The following is a 19901-nucleotide window of genomic DNA, read 5'->3' on the forward strand; positions in this document are numbered from 1 at the left end:
GCTGGGAGGACGCGCCCGCGCTGCGGCGGGAGGCGGTGTCAGGCTCCGACCCCCGGGGGAATTTCCCTCCCGCCCCCTCGGGAGGCGGGGCTCGGAGTCCCGCCCACCTACCCGCCGAGCCTGAGCTGCTTTACCGCCCCAGCCCCAGGCCACGCCCCCCAGCTCCAGCCGCTCTTTTCCTCCCGAGTCCGGAGGCGCCGGGCCTTGGCCCCGCCCCCGGCCCCGCCCCGCGGCTTCAAGCGGCTCGGGCTGGGGCCGCCTCCGAGTCGCTCGCGGGGCGTGGGGCGGTGCTGGGCATCAGCGGCTGAGGCGAGCTCGACGCCGGGACTGTCCAGGGAGGCGCAGCGCAGCGCGGCGGGAACCCTCAGTCGGAGTCACCCGGGAGCAGGAGCAGCCGCCGCCGCCGTCCGCTGAGCGCAGTCGAGCCGGCCATGGCGTTGTCGATGCCGCTGAACGGGCTGAAGGAGGAGGACAAAGAGCCCGTCATCGAGCTCTTCGTCAAGGTGAGCGCTCGCCCGCCGTCCCGCCGCGCCGACCCCCGGCGCCCGTCCGCCCGACCGCGGGGGGCGGCGTCCCTGCGCACCGGGCGCTCCCCGGCCGCGGAGCCCCCGCTGCGCCCCCGCGCGGCGCCCGCCTCCCGGGCCCACAGAGGCTGCTCCCGCGCCCCCAGCCCATTGTCTCGGGCCCACCCGCGCCTTCCCGCCGCCCAGGCCGGTCGGGGGAGCCGGGGCGGGACCGGGACCCCCGGCAGCCCGCACGCGGGGCGGCGGTCACCGCCTCCAGCTGCGCGGGCTCCGGCCGACGCCAGACCGTCGTCCCGCGTCCGGGTGGGAAGAGCGGCTGCGCTCCGGGCCCCGGGCGGGGGTGGGCCCCGTCGGCCCCCAGCCCCGCTCCCGCCCTGGCGCCGGCCCGACCCCACCCCACCCCACCCTCGCTTCCAGGTCCCCCCAACCCGGGCCGGGGCCGCAGCCTCCCAGTCGGGAGATGATGGACCCAACTTCTTGGAACGCTTTCTCAAAGAGCATTTCGCTTCCCGCTGGCTTGAAACTGTAACTTTAATTTTCGATGCGGTCTTAAAAAAAAAAAACAAACAACAAAACAGACATTCCTAGGCTTCCGGGAAAGACCGAGATTCCCAACTTGGGTTTTCCTGTCTTAGGTGTTTTACCACCATCTGGGTTTCTTGTTGCTCAAACTCGGAGTGGTTTGTATGATGCAACATTTTGGCTGCTCCGCTCGGTGCTGCTGCCTCGGGAAAGATTGTGCTCTTTTGTTTTGAAAGAAAAACTGATGAGGGAGAGAGTTTATAACTTGCTTGGGCTTTAAAGGGTTGGTGTTCCCCTCTGGTCTTTTCAGTGTTTATATCCTACCACCACCTTACTTGCTTACAAATACTACCCCTGTCTCTTTCGTCTTTTCTTTTACTATTTTTCATTTTAGCAAAGGAGAGAGAGTAGAAGTTAGGAACATCTGGCTCCAGCTGCCTCCCTCAAAACTTCAAAATCCTTGAGATTCTCTTAGTCACTTACTTAAGCAGACTTCTTCAGAGCCAGGCTGTGAATTGGAAAGTTAATAGGAATCTAGAAGAATCTTGTTCCTTTTTTTGTTCCCTCGAGTTTTTATTTTAAAGAAGGGGACACTTCGAAGGGTGTGTTTGAGAGATGGGAGGGAAAAATGATCCGAACAGTGTTTGTTTTAGGATTTTTTTTCAGTGACAGGGTTTAGAAGCATTTTGGTTTGGGGAACTGAAACAGCGGACCGGTATAGAACCCCCAGAGTATCTTCAAAGATTCTGTTCGTTTGGGGGGCAGATCTAGAACTTTGAAGCACCGAGGATGTAGGAAGGAACCTGACATAAGACAAAGTAGGAGGGTGGAAGGCAGCATGGAGTGGGGAGAAGGGAGAAGGGTGGGTCGCAGATCAGTTCAGTGTTCAAAAAGTTTTCCTGAGCTAGGAATAGGAAGGAATTCCCATCGACTCCAAAAACAGTGCATCTGTTAAGTTCTAAAAAACCCCATGATACTTAACCTTGAAACTTTAGAAGTAGCATTAAATTTAGAATCAGATAAGGATACTATCAGTGATGGTTTCTTTGTAGCTTTATACTGTAGGTCCTAGCCAATACAACAAGACAAGAAAAAGAAATGAAGTGTATGAATTAGAGTGGAAGAGATCAAGGCTTCGTGCTCTGCCTGCTATTAATTTAACCCTTCAGTTAGGAGAGGGACATGTCACTTTGTTTCTGGAACTGGAGTTACTTCCTTACTGCTTCCTGGTTGTCCATGTTTGTGTTGGACGTGTATTCTTGTTCACTAAATAAAACTTGCAGTGACATCTGAAACGGTGGGTGAGGTGTGGTGATTATATTTCTTCTATGCATAACTATTAAAATAAAAAAGGTTGTGATCCACCTACAAGAGTTCAGCTTACCACTCATTGTCAGCCTGTCTCCCAGGACTTGGTGGCAGAGACCCAGGGTTCAAGTCATAGTTCTGCGCTCACTGGGCAGTTGTTTTCCCAACTGGAAGTTGTTTACTTCCTTCATTTGTGAAGCAAGAGGTGAGCTGTTTTCTGCTGCCCTGTGATTCTGCGTAGGTAAAGCGGTGTACTGATATCAACCAGGATAGTTGTTTCAAAGGGGAAAAAAAGGGCCGGGTAAATGGTGGTAAAGAGTCTTCTTTTTCTTCTTTTTTGGTAAACGGTTCTCTTGATTTCTTCTTGAAACCTATGTATGGGAAATGCAAATGGGGGAAGATACCCTTGTAAGTATAGTTATTTTGAAAGCAGTGAGGGGGCAGAGGCCAGGGTTGTTCAGCATGGTATGTGAAACAGCGTTAATTATTCTGCCAGGAGGTATCCGAGTGTGTAGCCAAAAACTGTTATCTACACTTCAGGCACATGAGTGAAAAGGATATTGAGCTTACCCGTTTAGGTAGATTTAAATTTAAGAGAAATAGGCCAGGACCTTCCCAGCTAGTGTGACTGGACTCACAGCTACATTTTCTTTCTGTTTTTGGAGTTGTCTGCCCCTGAGCCTAGAGGCTCCTCATCACCTGTATAAAAGCAGTTCTCCATTTGGGTTTGTTGACCCCAACACGCAGAGGATAGGACACCCTCCCAACTGTGGGAGGGCCTTCTTCCCCCACCAAGAGGGGCCTGGTGCATGTATATTTTGATGTACCAACCCCAGTTGAGAACCACTAATCAACAGGAAGAAGTTCAGACCCTTTAGCAAAGGCATAAGGTCCCTTATAATTTGAATATAATGAAAATTTCTAATCCAATTTGTTCACTTACTAATTGTGTGTCTCAGGACACATTACTTAAAACTCTCTGTGCCTCATCTGTGCAGTTAGGATATTAATAGACCAAGCTCATAGGAATAAATTAGTTGATATATGGAGCATGTAATAAGCTTAGAACAGTATCTGATATGCAGAAAATAAATGCTAGTTGGGTGTCATTTTGTATGTGTGTATTTATATGCAGATCTCCCGTACTAGATAGAGCTTAAGTTTCTTTTTAAGATAAGGTCTATTTATTTTTCTAAGTGCCTGGAACATAAGACGGTTTGAATGTTTGAAATGAGATTGTTTCCTTTTTTTCTTAGCACTTTGCTGTTTATATATGTGTTGACGTGCTTTGGAATTGGGAACTACTTACTTAGATCCTCATAGTCTGAGTCTCAAACCTTGGTCCTTTGCCTCCAAAACCCTATGTGGTTTTATTCACCTACTTTTCTCCCCCCTCCAGTTGGTAGTGCTTCTAGTCTTTTCTTGTGTCTTCCGTGTTTTCCACCAGTATTTCTTCTTGGCCATGTTCAGAATTTGGGAACCAAGATTTCTGTATTAAGTAAAAATCTTAATTATTGAATCACGCAATGAGAGAAATTGAAAAGAGACTGGGTTTTTGTTTTTTTTCTTTGGCTTGTATAAGCCCAACTCTTATTGGCCCTGCTGTCTCCCCAGTCCCCACTGGTGGCTTTGGTTTGCTGTGATGGTAGTTCTGATCTCAGCATAGAAGGAGTCCCTTTGTAGACTTTAGTTTTGTGGGCTGGAATTTAAACTTGGTGTACGATTTTGAACTGGGACAGTCACTGTTGGCAATGGTCGCTAAACTGCTGGGATTGGGGTGGTGGTTGTAAAAAATTAATCTGGTGCAGGGTGGCATAACACACAGGAATAACTGTTTCTTTTGAGCTATTTGGCAGGGTCTCCAGTGTGTGTGGACCCTGGAGCCAGACTGCTTGGCTGGAATCTGGCTTCTCGTAATGTATCAGGCAAGTTTCTTAAGTTCTCAGTGCCTCAGTTTCCTGACCTCTAATGTTAGGGTAATAATAACAACAATTTTATAGGGTTGCTGAGGGGATTAACTGCTAATCTCTGTGTATTAATTAGGGTAGTCTGAGCTGCCTTCCTAATAATGTTTATTTATTTATTTTGAGAGAGCACGAGTGGGAGAGGGGCAGACACAGAGGGAGAGAGAGAATCCCAAACAGGCTCCGCACTGTCAGCGTGGTTGATCTCATGAGCCATGAGATCATGACCTGAGCCAAAATTAAGAGACACTTAATCGACTGAGCCGAGCCACCCAGGCACCCACCCCAAGGATAGACTATTGAAACCTAATTTAGGTTTTTGCTCATAAAATTTCTCCAGCCTTGTTTATTTTTCCAACACTTCCCTATTTTTTGGATTGCTGTCTATTCACCAACTTCTCAGTGGCATTTGGGAGGGTGTAGTTGAGTATACAGACGGGCAAACTGTCAACTGTTTTGCCGATATAGAGTGAGTTCTTTATATTTTGTATCAAAGGCGGTCTTCAACCTCCTTTTTAAATGCACATCAAATATGTTTTCTGTAAGAAGTGATGCGGAGAACTTTGTTCTGATAATTGAACAAAAGCAAATTCAACATTAAGACGGTGTCACCTTGGATCTAACTGGTTTCCCATTCCTTTGAGGTTTCCAGAGGGGAAAATTCAGGAGATAGAAATGAATGAGAACTGTATTCTTTTTACATGTTGTGTGACCTGTTCCTGAAGGCTGAACAGTGCTACTCTCGGCAAAGGCCAAGGTCACGATTCTGGTTAACTGTAAAATTCTGAGAGAATGGGGCCCCAAATGGGGAAGAGACAGGAGACTGCTGAGGCAGGGGACTGGACACGTGAGAAGCTGTACGTAGTATGAATCATGATGGGAAGGAGGCAGTGGGGAGGACCTGGCTGTCACTGAAAGTTGGTTGGTTTGAAAGGATGCTTACAGAGATGCCTGGAAGCCAGTGAAAGGATGGTGAGCAAGACTTTCCCACTTCCTGTTTCATTAGTGTTGTGGATCCTCATGTCAGGTGTCTCCTGGATAGGGAATTAGTGAGTCCATAAAAGGGAAATGTGCGAGGCAGGATGGGAAGTGTGATTAAAGCCTTAATTAAGATTTTGATCAAGTTAGGGGTAAGTTAAGATGAGTTTACTCATTTTAGAGGCTCTGGTAGAGAAGGGAAAGGGAGTTTCTCAAGGAAAATAACACCAAGGTCATGATTACAAACCATCCAAGTATGAATTAACAGGAATCTAAATTTAATTCAGGGCATTGGTTTGTGAATTCTCTTGGAACTTTTAATCCTCTTGTCTGTTGAGACTTGGCTTTTATCCCTCAGTGCTCAGTACTGAGTATTGGTATAAGGAATATCAATTAGCCTTGTTTGGTTTGTGGTCCCCCCCCCACCCCACCCCACCTTTATTTAAAACCAGGAGACTGTATTCGTTTAAATTTATGAAAATAACAACTTAACATAGATAAGCAAGACAGTATTTGAAAGTTGTGCCAAAGGTGGACTAGGAGTATTTTAAACTTTAATGGTTAATGTTTTGAAGAAGTAACAATATTAGAACCATGGCCAGATACTGAACTGAGTTCATCATGCATATATTTTGTCTCCTAGATTTTTTGTTTGTTTGTTTTTGCTTTTCTTGAAGTTGAAATACATTGTGGCCCTAAGTAAGGGGTATAACAAATTTCTCCCCCCCCCCCCCCCGCTTCTCTTTTTGTGATCAAATCATTCCAGCTTTACATGTGCAATAACTCATCCTTACGAAAAGGATTTAGCTCTCATGATAGAGTTATAAACATGTCAATCATCTGCAATAATTTGCACCCTGCCACATAGCTATTTGTTTGTATGTGTGAGAGAAGAAAGAGAATCTGAGCAAACGTTGGAGAATAGAACAGCAAGTAATTAGGTGAAAGCTGAAGTAATTAAGAACTTTTAAGGGTATGTGAGTTCTGCCACCTGTTTTCCTCTGCTAAGAACCGGTTCCTTTATTTTGGGGGTGGAGACCTGGTTGTAGGTGACAAGAGGGAAAGCTCTTTAAAAACTGAACACGAACTGAAGGAGGCTGTCGCGCTCCCAAGGAAGCTGGCAGCGTGGTGGGTGTCCGTGACAGTGGACTGACAGAGAAAAGGAAGGTGTTCGGACTTTAGAAATGAAATTTTAGCCTCAGACATACAGGTGCCCAAGACAGAATTGAAAAGTGTTCAAAGACACACGCTTAGGAAGAGTGTGCGGTTCTAATGCACAGCATGTTTTAGTTAACGCGGGGATCCAGAATTTTGGCTTGAAAGTGTTTAGGGCTGTTGATCCTTCACTAAGTCGTGTAAAAACTGTGGCTAGCCATCAGTAACACAAGCTTTATTTACATTTTGTAGTTTTCGGCAGTACCCTTGGTTACAAATCCTGTTTTTTTAATCACTTAGCATAAGTAGTATCTAACTCTTGTCTGCTTCAGTTTAAATATTGACCGGAAATTTGGAAAGTAATGCCATTTCCTTTCTGCTTCCTAGTATATTCATTTTATACGTAATGTGCTCTTTGAAAAATGTTTTTTTTGGGGGCATCTAGGTGGCTCAGTCCATTTGAGCACCCAACTCTTGATTTTGGTTCAGGTCATGATCCCTGGATCATGAGATCGAGCCCCATGTCGATCTCATGCTTAAGATTCTCTCTCTCCCTCTGTCCCTCTCCTGCTTGCAGCACTCTCTCAAATTAAAAAAAAAAAAATGTGTTTTTTCCCCAATTATACAAACCATATGTGTTTACTGTAGACAACCTAGAAAACACAGGAAAGCACACATAAAATAAAATTACTAAATAAATAAAATTACTAAAAAAGTTACTAAATAAAACCCTTCCTTCTGGAAATGGCTGCTTTCTATTTTGTTATATATCATAGTCTTTTCCATAAACTTGCAAGAATTATTGATGAGAGCATTTTAATGTTCTTCATGACAGCAGAATACTTGGATGAATGAAAAATAGTATGTAACATGTATTGAGTTGTGAGTTGATTTAAAGGAAATATACTTTATTTAGTTTTTTTTCCAAAGAAACTCAGATTGTATCTGGATTTATCTTCCTAATGACCCTAAAAGAGCATTTACTCTGATTTCTGCTGCAAGTAAGCAAGCCCTTTTTGTTGTGAAATTTGCCAATACCTAGAATTGCTCATAGAAAAGATACTGATTAAATGGCTTGAAGGTAGCCTGCCCCTTTGTGCTCTTTAGGAGAAATCTGTTCTGAAAATCCAAATTATATTTTAGTATTAATTTTCCTCTTTAATCTTGTAGTGGGTACCCATTGTACAGCTAGAGGATATAAGATAGAATCTTTGCCTGGAAATGGTCCAGCACAATATAGAGCTATTAATAAAAACAAACGTTAATTGAATACATTCTCTGTAGTCAGTGCTGTAGACATAAAGGCGTGAGAGCAGGTTTCTGGTCTTTAAGGAGCTCACAGTATCCCCTGATGGAGAGTTAGACGGTGAGTAAATGAGCCATGGTTGATGATGGCATTTTCATATACAGTATAGCGACTTTTTGGCTTGTGCTTTTTAAAGTGCAGTTGAATTAAGACCTTAAGAAATGATTTATTTGGTAACTAACTGACTTAGACACGAGTGACATGTTTATGTTGTGTGCTGACAGATGAAAGGTACTTAGTACTCTGGAACCTACTAAGTATGGTATATTATTAGCTGTTTAAAGAAACTTGAATCTTTTCCCTCAGTAACTTAGTTATGTGTTAATATTCTGTCATTTTTATCTATCTAAAATGAAACTGATACTTCTTGCCTCAAACGTTAAATGGAGCCTACTTTCTCTAGTTGTTTATTGAATTAGATACAGCTCCTTGATCTGGCAGGCAGAGCCTTTCAGATCATGACCCAACTGGGTTTCCAGTCTTATCTCCCACAGCAGCTGTAAATTTACCCCAAATTCTAGCTAGACTCATCCTGAATATGCCCTGTACTTCTGTGTCTCCACGCAAGACTTTTGCTGGTGTTTCCTTCATTTGAAATATCTTTGACTTCTCCAGCCCCTACCCCACCTCCAATTTCTGCCTGCCCAGAGGAATAAATTGTTACTTTTTCATTCAGTCACTTTTTCATTCAGTCAACGTAACAGATAGTGAGGTCGTTGTTGTGGGGCCTTGGCTACATCAAGGAATTTCATGGCTTTCATATTCAGTTGGGGGAGGCAGACCATAAATTATGTCCACTAGTGATAAGTGCTGGAAAGAAAACTCGAGTAGGGTACAGAGTACAGAATAGTAGGGGGTGCTGTTTTTGATTTAACAGGACCTTTGGCTAGCCTTGTGGAGAATAGCCTAGAAGGAGGCATGGTCAGAAGCAGAGAGTCCAATTAGCTATTTAGTAATTTAGGCAGGAGATTGGTGGCTTGGGCTAAGGTGAGAAGTAGTCTGATTAGGAGATTTTTGTTCTGAAGAAATTACAGAATGACGAAGTTGCCACTGATTGAGACGGGGAAGGCTGCGGAGAGCTAGTTCTGACCGGGCGAAGATCAGGAGTGTCGTTTTTGACATGATAAATTTTAAGACCTCCTGTAATCTTTTGTCTAGTGGGAGAAGCTTATGTTAAAGAAATACACAAACACAGACAGCATATAATTACATTAAAGACAAGAATAGGGCATTTCTTGAGAAGAAATGCCAGGAAATCTAATTTAGATGGAAGCTGAGTGGGGCCTTCTCTGAGAAATGACATGTAGGACGAATAGTAATTAAGAGAAGAATGAGGGGAATAGGATTCCAGGCTGGAAGAATTGATGCATGTAAAGGCTGGAAATATTCAACAAATTGAGAGTGTGACTGGAATAGAGGGAACAGAATTGAGGTGCAGAGTGAGATGGAGATGGGCTACATCATGGAGGTCTTTGTAGGTCATGTGCCTTTTATCCTTAGTGAAAAGAGCAGTTCTCAAAACATTTTAAGCAACGGAGTGCCACGGTTTGATGTGCATTTTGATATGAGTAGTCTCCCCACTCTGGAAAATGAAATGCGGAGAGGCGAGAGTAGGAACAAGGCAACCTATTTGGAGGCCATTGTAGTCGAGATAGATGATGATGGCTTGGATTGGGGTGGTGATGGGGAGAAGAGAGTGGATTTGAGATACATTTTGGAGGTGGAGTCAATAGGAAGCTAGCAAAAGGAGTTGTATGTGAGTTTCTAATCAGATTCACTGGTTGAGAGCGGTGCTTTTTATTGGAGGAGGAGGAGCAGACAGTGTTCATGTTTTGCCTTCTGGAGTCTGGGATGACAGAGATGTCAAGTGGATATGTCTAGTAGAAAGTTGGATATACAGATCTCATGTTCTGAAAGAGGTCTAGGGGCACCTGGGCGGCTCAGTTGGTTGAGCGTGTGACTTTGGCTCAGATCATGATCTCTTGGTTCGTGGGTTCGAGCCCCGTGTCAGGCTCTGTGCTGACAGCTCAGAGCCTTGAGCCTGCTTTGGACTCTGTGTCTCCCTCTGTCTGCCCCTCCTCCACTCGCCCTCTCTCTCTCGCTCGCTCTCTCTCTCTCTCCCTCTTAAAAATAAATAAAATGTTAAAGCAAACAACCACAACCAGAAAGAGGTCTGGGGGTGGTAGTGCCTGGGTGGTTCAGTTGGTTAGGCATCCTACTCTTGATTTTGACTCAGGTCATGATCTCACAGTTCATGGGTTCGAGTCCTGTGTTGGGTTCTGTGCTGACAATGCAGAGCCTGCTTGAGATTCTCTTTCTCCCTCTCTCTGCCCCTCCCCTACTCATGCGTGCCCTCTCTCTCGAACTTTAAAAAAAAAAAAAAAGGTCTAGGCAGGGTAGAGAAAGTTGGGACTTGTTCCATATAGCTGCTTACATAGTATTTAAAGTGTGAGACCATTCATTGGGTGAATGAGGAGCAGTAGGGAAAAATGCCCAGGACCAAGTTCTAAGAAACTCTCAACACTTAGGGGTTGTGTAATAGAGAAGGTGAAAAAGGAGAACAGGGAGGAGTTGCAATAAGGCAGCGTGGGGAGAGGAAAGCGACAAGAGTGGGGTACCAAAGAAGCCAGGAGAGGCTTTTAAGAAGGAGGGAGTGACCATTTGTGTCAAGTAAGATGAACGTCTGTTTGATTTATTGCCTGGAAGTCGTTGGCAACACAGCAGCAGCCTTGGTGGAGTCCTGGTGGGAAAGCCGTAGCAGAGTGGGTAGAAGAGAGAAAAGAAAAGTACCAGCAGAGCCCACGTGTAATGCCAGCTCCAACGCGAGACCTGGCTATGCGGAAGGAACAGGTTGGTAGTCAGAAGAGGAGACATTTTAAGGGGAGGCATTTCTAAAAATTATGAGCTGAAAGGGCTATAATGTTGGAAAGAACACTACATCATCATATTGGAGGGGGAAATAGTTCCCATGAGAGTCTCCTGATTCACCGACTGGGAGGCCTTTTTCAGTGAGGAAGGTCTGTTTTGTGTATATTTAGAATAGATGTGCTTATTACCACTGACTTATTTTTGGGTTGCATTTCCCAAATGCATGAGGTAGAATAAATGTGTAGAAGATTATTTCATATTTAATTGAAATAATATAAACATGTATGGGTGCTTTCTATGTGCCAGGCACTGGGCGAACTGCATGACTTGTGTTGACTCAATAAAATGTGTGCTGAAGGAATATACAGAAGCTTCCCCCCCCACAACCCCTGTGCTCAGGGTTGATTCCAGAGGAGGCTGGTGGGAAAAGAAGATATAAAATAGGTGATTGGGGAAAAGCAAATGCTTATGAAATTCACAGAAATTTTCAAACAAGAAGCCAGAGAAATAGACTGTGATGCAAATCACTGGGCTCAGTGCATTATGGCTGTTTTGATTTAGTGCCTCAGAATGACTCTTATTTTAGGTTGAAGTGAACAGATTTACTTTTTTCCCCTCGTACAATAAAAAAGAGCGAGAGGAGAGTCCGTGACTGCGTCCTGGCCCTGAATATGTGGCTTGACAGCCAGAGGGCTGAAGAGTCGCCATCACTGTCTCGATGACTGAGCAGGGACCCCTGTGCTAGATTATAGTGCTGCCTTTGGTGTTGCTTGTAAATGTTCTTTCTATCCTTGGTAATATTTGAGATTTGAGAGCCCAGAGTCAGAGCCAGGGGATGATTATCGACTTGAAGTATCATTTGTATTTTCTATGTGGCACTAAATAGTCTATTTCAGAGTTGAAGATGGTTAGAATAAATATTGCAAGTAGGCAATTGAGTTGTCGTTTGGAAGACTGGATCTTTATGTTGTCGTCGCATCGTGGTTAAGAGCATCGTCTCTGGAACTCATGTGGACTGTGTCAATATTGGTTCTGCCTTTCGCTAGCTGCCTTAGTGCCTCTGCTAGGGTAATGGTATCTACTTCTTGGGCTTTTGTGAAGATTACAAGAATTAATACAAGGAAAACACTTAGGGTCTGGCATATACTAAGCATTATTTGCTTATTATTATTACATGGGCCTTTGGCATGCTGAGTTAAGACTCTACTGGCTCATGGTTGGTTTATTTGTTCAACACATGTGGTTTCAATCTCCAGGATGTTGCTAAGAGAAGCATCTGCCAGGCTGCTACTACAAATAAATAGGTGGAGAACTTTCCATTCTTTATCAGAAGAGCAGATATAATTAGAAAAAAAATTCAAGATTAGTCTCAAATTTATTCCTGAATTAAGTGAACCATGATCCTGTTGACACTTTCTAGATAACTAAAGGACATTGAGATTGGACTCGGCCATCTTAGACTCTGCCTCAGCAGCTGTTTCTGGACTAGTAGCTAAAGTTTTAAGAGGTTATTATTAGTAGGAGTGTCTTCCTCCCTCCCTCCCTCCCTCCCTCCCTCCCTTCCTTCCTTCCTTCCTTCCTTCCTTCCTTCCTTCCTTCCTTCCTTCCATTTTTTGTGAGAGCATAAAAGAAGTGGAGGAATAATCTGTGGCTTATTGAATCTGTCCAGTGGTTCTGTGAATTATGGATTTGGTATCATAGTGCCTTGTGCTACTACAATTTCACTTACAAAGTTGAACTGGTCATACATTAACTGACATTTATCTAATGCTTTCTTTCTTTTTTTTTTTATGTTTACTTATTTTTGAGAGAGAGGAAGAGAGAAAGAGCAAGCGTGAGGGAGGGAAGCGGAGGGAGAGTGCAGAATCTCAAGCAGGCTCTGCACTGTCAGCACAGAGCCTGACATGGGGCTCCATCCCACGAACCACGAGATCATGACCTGAGCCAGTCAGACGCTTAACTGACTGAGCCACCCAGGTGCCCCATTATCTAATGCTTTCTTTATGGGAGATACAGACATGTTTAGGAGAGATTAGGTTCTATTTAATTTGTAGCAGAAGAAATTGAGCTAGTGTAGATTGACAGGTTTTATGCTTAGTAATTTTTAAGGGGGTAAGAGTAGAGAGAGTCGAAGTCTCCTAATTCCTAGTTTATTTCTAGACCCTAAGATTGTTATTGTTGTTGTTTTTTAATTCCACTTTAGACCACAATGGGATGATGATAAAACTTTAGCATGGCTGTAATTAATAGGTGATGTAAGGATCGTAAACTGATTTTAAAACCCTTCATTTTATGATAGTGTTTTAAGCTCCTTGAAACCACTTAATTTATTCCTGTATAAGAGTACACTGATACATGAAAATGAGCAGTAAGTTTTTGTTTTTCTGTTAAAGTCAGAATAAGAGGCATAAGATATTAGAGAGCAGTGTATATTTACTCTGGTCCAGGCACGGTGTGCCACGCCCTTTACATGTTAGCAAATTTAATCCTCCTATAAACTCTGAAATAGGTACTATCAATACTATTTTACACACGAAGCTTAGAGAGGCCATTGCTTGTGTGTGGCTGCAGGGCTAGTAAGTATTTGTACGGAGGTCTTTGTTATCCAGAGCCTGACTCTTAACCACTAAGAGCTTTTGTGTTTATATTTTTTCTTTATTTGAAACTTGAATGTTTACCTAACGTAGTTTTGTTTTCACTCTTTGCTGTATTCAGTCACCCTGAAAAATAAAAAAATAAAAGAAAACATTCTGAGAATGTTTAAAGGTATTTCTAAAACATACTGACAACCAGCAAGTCTAGATGGTTCGTTAAATGAGTTTGGTTTCTTTCAGTTCTCTTGGTTAAATTTGAAAGGAAACTAAAATTTCCATTACCTCACCTCTGTGCATTTTGGGGGCCTGGTTAATTAGTATTGTAAAGTTCTGTAAAGGGTTTATTCATAAACTTGTTAAGGAACTTGACTGGAACATCACACATTTGATTTTAGGATTGCTTTACAATTTAGATGTGTCCAAGCAGTCTGAGTTTAACAGAAGTAACATACCAAGTTGTTAATATTTTTCTTTGTGTTCTTCTTTTTTTTTTAACCTCCTCTCCCTTTAGAGGAGCCTACAGTAATCTTTGCATTGTTAATAGAAAAAAAAGCAAGGAAGTTTCTTTTTGTGGAGAGAGGAAATGACTGTTAGTTCGGGACTTTATCCATATTAGGTATAAACTAAATATAGAAGTGTAATCCAGGAGTGAAGTCACATCTATAAAGTTTCTTAAGCAAAGCTAATGAGATCAGCCAGTGCTTTTGGATTTGGGGTTTTTTGTTTGTTTCATTTGGTTTCGCTTTTTTTTTTTTTTTTTTGGCTCACTTAAAAGGCTATGAAACTGATTAATCCTGTGGTCTGTCTTCTTTTGTCCCTTAAAGAAAAACCAGACCATTTATAAGGAGTCTTTCTTTAAAACACACACACACACACACATTCTGCTTTCTGTAGAAAGAATAGTTGCTTATATCTTTTTTGAGGGAGGTTGTAAATATGTTCGTTTCTTTAGTTTCTTGACCCTGTTGCCATTTTCCTATTCCCAATTCTCTTCTCTTCTCTTCTCTTCTCTTCTCTTCTCTTCTCTTCTCTTCTCTTCTCTTCTCTTCTCTTCGGTGATTTTAACCTTAAGTCTTTTTCACATGTATTTTTACTGTGAGGCTAGACTCTTTCGTCTTTTTGTAAGAAGCGTCTGTCTTACATAGTATTTTCTTGGGTTTATTCGGTTTTTAACCATGAAGTCAGATCCCTGTGTGGTCAAGTGGTATTAAGACTCTTCTGATTGGTTGGTGGTAGATATTGTAGAGCAGAATGAAGGAATAAATCTGTTTCTGGCCAGAGCACATGTTGTTCACAAATAAAGACTCTTAAAAGCCCCCCAAAACATTCTTACTGACAATAACTGTTTTCAGCTTCTGCGCTCCTCCTCAGAGCTCTTGGCAAGCATGCGGACGCATTCAGGCGCTTAGGAATGTGCTGTGCTTCTGGAGAGAAGAACGATGCATGCACCTTTATGGTGTATTTCATTATAAATATTTTGGAGTACACCAAACTCTGTAAAAAGTGTAGCTTAACATATAATTTCAAGGGTTTTAGCTCCTGAAACCAAATGCCCTCCAGGGTTTAGCTCCTTCTCTGACCTTGTGCCTCCCTCAGCTGAGCTAATCCTTCCTCCTGTCTGTCTGGAACATTTGGTGTTTGTATGTTTCTGACCCTCATCTCAGTCATTTCTCATCATATCTTTGTTGCGGGCCAGAATGTGAATTCTAGGAGGTCAAGGATCAGGGACTGTTTACTTCGTCTTTCATATTTTCCATCCAACACAATCTTTATATAGGGGAAAACTCACTAATTCAGTAAATATCTATAAGAGTTTTTGGGCAAATTGGTATGTGTAGTCTGGGGATAGATGAATGCAAGAGAATTTTAAATCTGTTTTTGGTGTTGGGTTCTGTGTTACCTCATAGTAAAATGGCAGAGATAAAAATAGTATTCAATTATTGAGCTTGAGACCTGTAATTTGGGTTTTATGATTAGGGCTCACTAGATAGCCATTGATCTAAACTTAATAACAGATGGGTTTAAAGGCCTAGAGTCTTCAAATTACATAACTGGAAGACCAGGTTCAAATTGTTGTTCTCATCTGTAAAGTGGGCGTGTTTCTTACAACTGATGTCCAGTCTAGTCCAGATTTATTTTATATGCCAGAGTAGCCTTAGTCTTGGGTATTTAGGTCCAGACAGAAAGTTGAGACCTGAGATTTCAAAGTCTGATCCAGATAATGAATTCTCATAATTAGATGCAGTTTATCAGAAAACAAATACAAATGGAGCTAATAAAAATTCTCTTTAAATAAAAAATTCTCAGTGACAATGAGGGCAATTTGTCCGAGAAATGAAGAATATTTCATGAGTGAATTCTTTGACTAGAAGTATGTTCTATTTTCCAAATGAACTACCTGAAAATCAGGTACTTAAAAGATAAAGGGAAGGTTTTGTTTGTATGTCTAAAATAAGACAGATACAGAACTCTTGTAAGTTAGAATTTGCCTTTATCATATTTAATGCACCTGTGTGTTGAAATAGCAAGTAAAAATTTCAGTAATAAACATGCTATCTTGTACTATTCAGTTATTTGATATTGATTTTAGGCTAGCCAGGAAGATAGACAAGAATCCCAAATGTTAACTTTTGCAGCTACGGTACATTGTTGAATGATAATTTTATTTTTTTATTTGTAATTTTTTAAAAAATGTTTTATTTATTTTGAGAGAGAGAGCGTGAGCAGGGGAGGGTCAGAGAGAGAGAGAGAGGGGCACATAGGATCCGCCATGGGCTCCATGCTGACAGCAGAGTGAGCCCAACGTGGAGCTCAAACTCACACACCACAGGATCATGACCTGAGCCAGAGTCAGATTCTCAACTGACTGAGCCACCCACGCACCCTGGGTATATATAATTTTAAAAATTTTATTTTGTAAGATATTTTAGTGAAAACTTTAAACACAGGTAATCCCAAATAAAATACCAGAGAATGATTCATTCTTTCATATGTTTATTGACTGCTAATATTTTACGTTAAAATTCTGTAGCACTTTTATGAATGCACTTTTTCATTGTTCATTGTTATCATTATTATTCCACTGTTCTTAGTCATTTACAGGTCCAAAATTTAGCTGTTAAGCAGTACTGTGATGTATATCTTTATAGCCAATATCCTGTGCATAACCGTATCATGTAAGTCTGTTGTGAAAGTCGCTCACATACCTTATTTATTCTCTGAATTCTTTATTTTTATTTTGTTTATCTAAAGTGTAATCTCTTAAAAAAGAACTTCATGGAGAATTCATATTTTTTACAAAGGGAGAAGTTGGATTTTTGACCCTACTTCCGAACTCTTACTGGAATTTCTAGGTCTGGGAACTTGTTGATGAAGAGAAATACCTCTCATCCACTAAAATCAGGTAGCTGCCATACACAGATGGGGGAGGAAGTTTTCTTTTACTCTCAGGACTCTTTCTGAATGTAGTTGATACTACAGCGTGTGTATTTTAAAGCCCTTAGTGAAAGTGGGCTGCTGGATTTTGACTAGCATAAGAATTTCACCCCTCCCTTCCCCGCTCCCCCCAACCCCAACATATTTGTCTTCAGATGATAGAGGAAGACTCTGGAAGTTAGTGAATGTATCTTTGTTGTTTTTTTGTTTGTTTGTTTGTTTTAAGTAGGCTTCACGCCCAGCATGGAGCCCAGCGAGGGGCTTGAACCCACGACCCTGAGATCAAGACCTGAGTTGAGATTAGAGTCGGACACCCAACTGACTGAGCCACCCAGGAGCCCCAGTGAATTTGTCTTTGTTTACAATATGTTAAAAGAATGAGTCTTACAATGAAAAAGGTGGAGATTCATTTTTTGTATGTGACCAAAGTGCGAATGACTAATTGTAAAGGGCACGTGTTTCTTTTTATAGTAATATAATCATGACAGTATTAATAAGCACAAGTTAGTTTTCTATATTCCAGACATTCACTTATTTAAATGTCAGACGTGCAAATTCTACATAGTTTTATCTGAAAATGCCTTGATTTTATTTCCATTCTTTAAAGATATTTTTGGTGGATATAAGATTTTGGGGTGATTTTTGTTGTTATTTTTATTTAAGCATTTAAAAAATGTTCCATATTTTCTGGCCTCTGTTATTTCTTTTTTTTTTTTTTTTTTAATTTTTTTTTTTTTTAACATTTTTATTTATTTTTGAGACAGAGAGAGACAGAGCATGAATGGGGGAGGGGCAGAGAGAGAAGGAGACACAGAATTGGAAGCAGGCTCCAGGCTCTGAGCCATCAGCCCAGAGCCCGACGCGGGGCTCGAACTCACGGACCGTGAGATCGTGACCTGAGCTGAAGTCGGACGCTCAACCAACTGAGCCACCCAGGCGCCCCTGGCCTCTGTTATTTCTGATGAAAATTCCACTGTCATTCCAATCGTTGTTTGTATGCAGTGTGTTTTTTTTCCCCCAACTATTTTATTTTTTTATTTTTTTATTTTTTTGCTTTTTAGCATTTTAATTGTGATTAACCTCGCTGTCACTTTCTTTACATTAATCTTGGTGTTCATGAAATGTATTGCATCTGTAGATTTGTCTTTATTTGGGAAAAGTTTGGCCATTTTTTCTTGAAAATTTTTATGCCTCATTCTTTTTCTTTCTCTCCTTCTGAGACTCTAATTAAAAATGTAGGCCTTTTGATATTTTCCCATGGGTCTTTGAGACTGTTGATATTTTCACCTTAAAAAAATTCTTCTGATTAATTTCTTGGATATGTCTTCCCATTCATAAACCTTTCTCTTTCTTTTCTCTGTTCTACCGTTAAGCCCATGTAGTGGTTTAAAAATTTTTCAGATAGTATATTTTGTAGTTCTTGAATTTCCATTTTCTTTTCAGTCTTTACTGAAATTTTTTATTTTCCTTTATGATGAACATCTATATTTTGTTAAGTTCTTGAGCATAGTGATAATAACCGCTTGAAAATCCTTGCCTACAAATTATACCATTTGGGTCAACAAAGGGTGTGTCCATGATTATGTGACTATTTTTTTCTCTTGAGAATGGGTTGTGTTTTCCTGTTTTCTTCCTGGGAATAATTTTGGATTGCATTCTGGATATTGTGAATGACAAGTTGTAGAAGCTTTGGATTTGGTTATGTTCCTTTGAAGAGTATGGATTTTGCTGCTGCTTCTTCTTTTTTTTAAAGCAGGAATGAACTGAACTCAAAGTGCAAAACTCTTTCCCCCATGATGGGTGGCAGCTCAAATTTCAGTTCAGTTCTGTTAGCTGCTCTGCTTGGATTCTGTACTGTGCCTGTGTGTGCTGGGCATTAGCTAGAGATTTAGGCAGAGTTTTGTGCAGATTTTAGGGCTCTGGTTCTCCCGCTGTCTTTTTTATGGTGTTCTGCCTTATTTTCCAGTGGTGCTTTGAATGCTGTTCTTCAAGCTAGCAGAACCTTTTGGAGTTTTAGCTGCCCTGCATGGCACAAGATTAAAAGATAAAAATTGGGGAAAATTGTGCAGCGTATTTCCTTTCTTCCAAGTGTCAGCTCCCCTCCAATGTCTGCTGCTTTTGTTTACTCTCCAGTGCCCACAAGTGGTTGCTTTTTTTTTTATTTAAAAAAAAAATTCTTTTTTTTAACATTTATTTATTTTTTGAGAGACAGAGACAGAGCACAAGTGGGGGAAGGGCAGAGAGAGAAGGAGTCACAGAATCCGAAGCAGCTCCAGGCTCCAAGCTGGTCAGCACAGAGCCTGATGTGGGGCTCAAACCCATGAACCGTGAGATCATGACCTGAACCGAGGTCGGCTGCTTAATCGACTGAGCCACCCAGGCGCCCCAACAAGTGGTTGCTTTCGTGTGGAAGTTATCATTGTTATCGGGGTAGAGGGTTGAGTTGTGGGAACTATTTGACCATACCAGAAGCCTCAAACTGTTTTTTTTCTTTTTCTTTTCCTTTTCCTTTTTTTTTTTTTTTAAAAAAGGTTTATTTATTTATTTTGAGAGAGAGAGGGAGAGAGAGAGAATCCCAAGCAGGCTCCATGCTCTCAGCGCAGAGCCCAATGTGGGGCTCAAACCCACAAACTGTGAGATCAAGACCTGAGCCAAAATCAAGAGTTGGACACTTAGCCAACTGAGCCACCCAGGCACCCCTTCTTTTTATTTTTTAAAAGATTTTGAAGTAAACTCTGTACCCAATGTGGGGCTTGAACTCATAACCCCAAGATCAAGAGTCACATGCTCTACTGACTGAGCCAGCCAGGCACCCCTCAGAAAATTTTTTTATGTTTATTTATTTTTGAGAAAGAGAAGTGGGGAGGGGAGAGATGGGGGAGGACAGAGGATCTGAAGCAGGCTCTGTGCTGAGAGCAGAGAGCCCAATGTTGGGATCGAACTCATGAACTGTGAGATCATGACTTGAGCCGAGGTTGGATACTTAACCAACTGAGCCACCCAGGCGCCCCTCAAATTGTTTTTTTCAAGGTAAGTTTATAATTTTAGGGTAGTTTTAGATTTATAGGAAAATTGCAAAGATGGTACAGAGAGTTTTCAAATTGATTTGTTTTTTTTAAAGTTTATTTGTTTTGAGTGAATGAGAGAGAGAGAGAGAGAGAGAAAGAGAGAGAGAGAACGAATCCCAAGCAGGCTCTGCACAGGCAGCACAGAGCCCAGTTTGGGGCTCGAACTCATCAACTGTGAG

The 19901-nt window shown here is 41.8% G+C and overlaps 1 protein-coding gene across 1 annotated transcript in view; it reads left to right on the forward strand.

The window, feature by feature from the left end:
• The first annotated feature begins 250 nt into the window (after window positions 1–250).
• Window positions 251–19901, forward strand: part of CLIC4 (CLIC family member 4) — a 67173-nt gene continuing 47522 nt past the window's right edge. The window contains exon 1 of the mRNA XM_086716071.1: window positions 251–503. Coding sequence (XP_086572197.1) covers window positions 432–503 — 72 coding nt within the window. The 5' untranslated portion in view covers window positions 251–431. The remainder of the gene's footprint in view (window positions 504–19901) is intronic.

This window comes from Puma concolor, chromosome C1, assembly GCF_028749965.1.
Source record: "Puma concolor isolate L17-30 chromosome C1, mPumCon1.1.hap2, whole genome shotgun sequence".
NCBI lineage: Eukaryota > Metazoa > Chordata > Mammalia > Carnivora > Felidae > Puma > Puma concolor.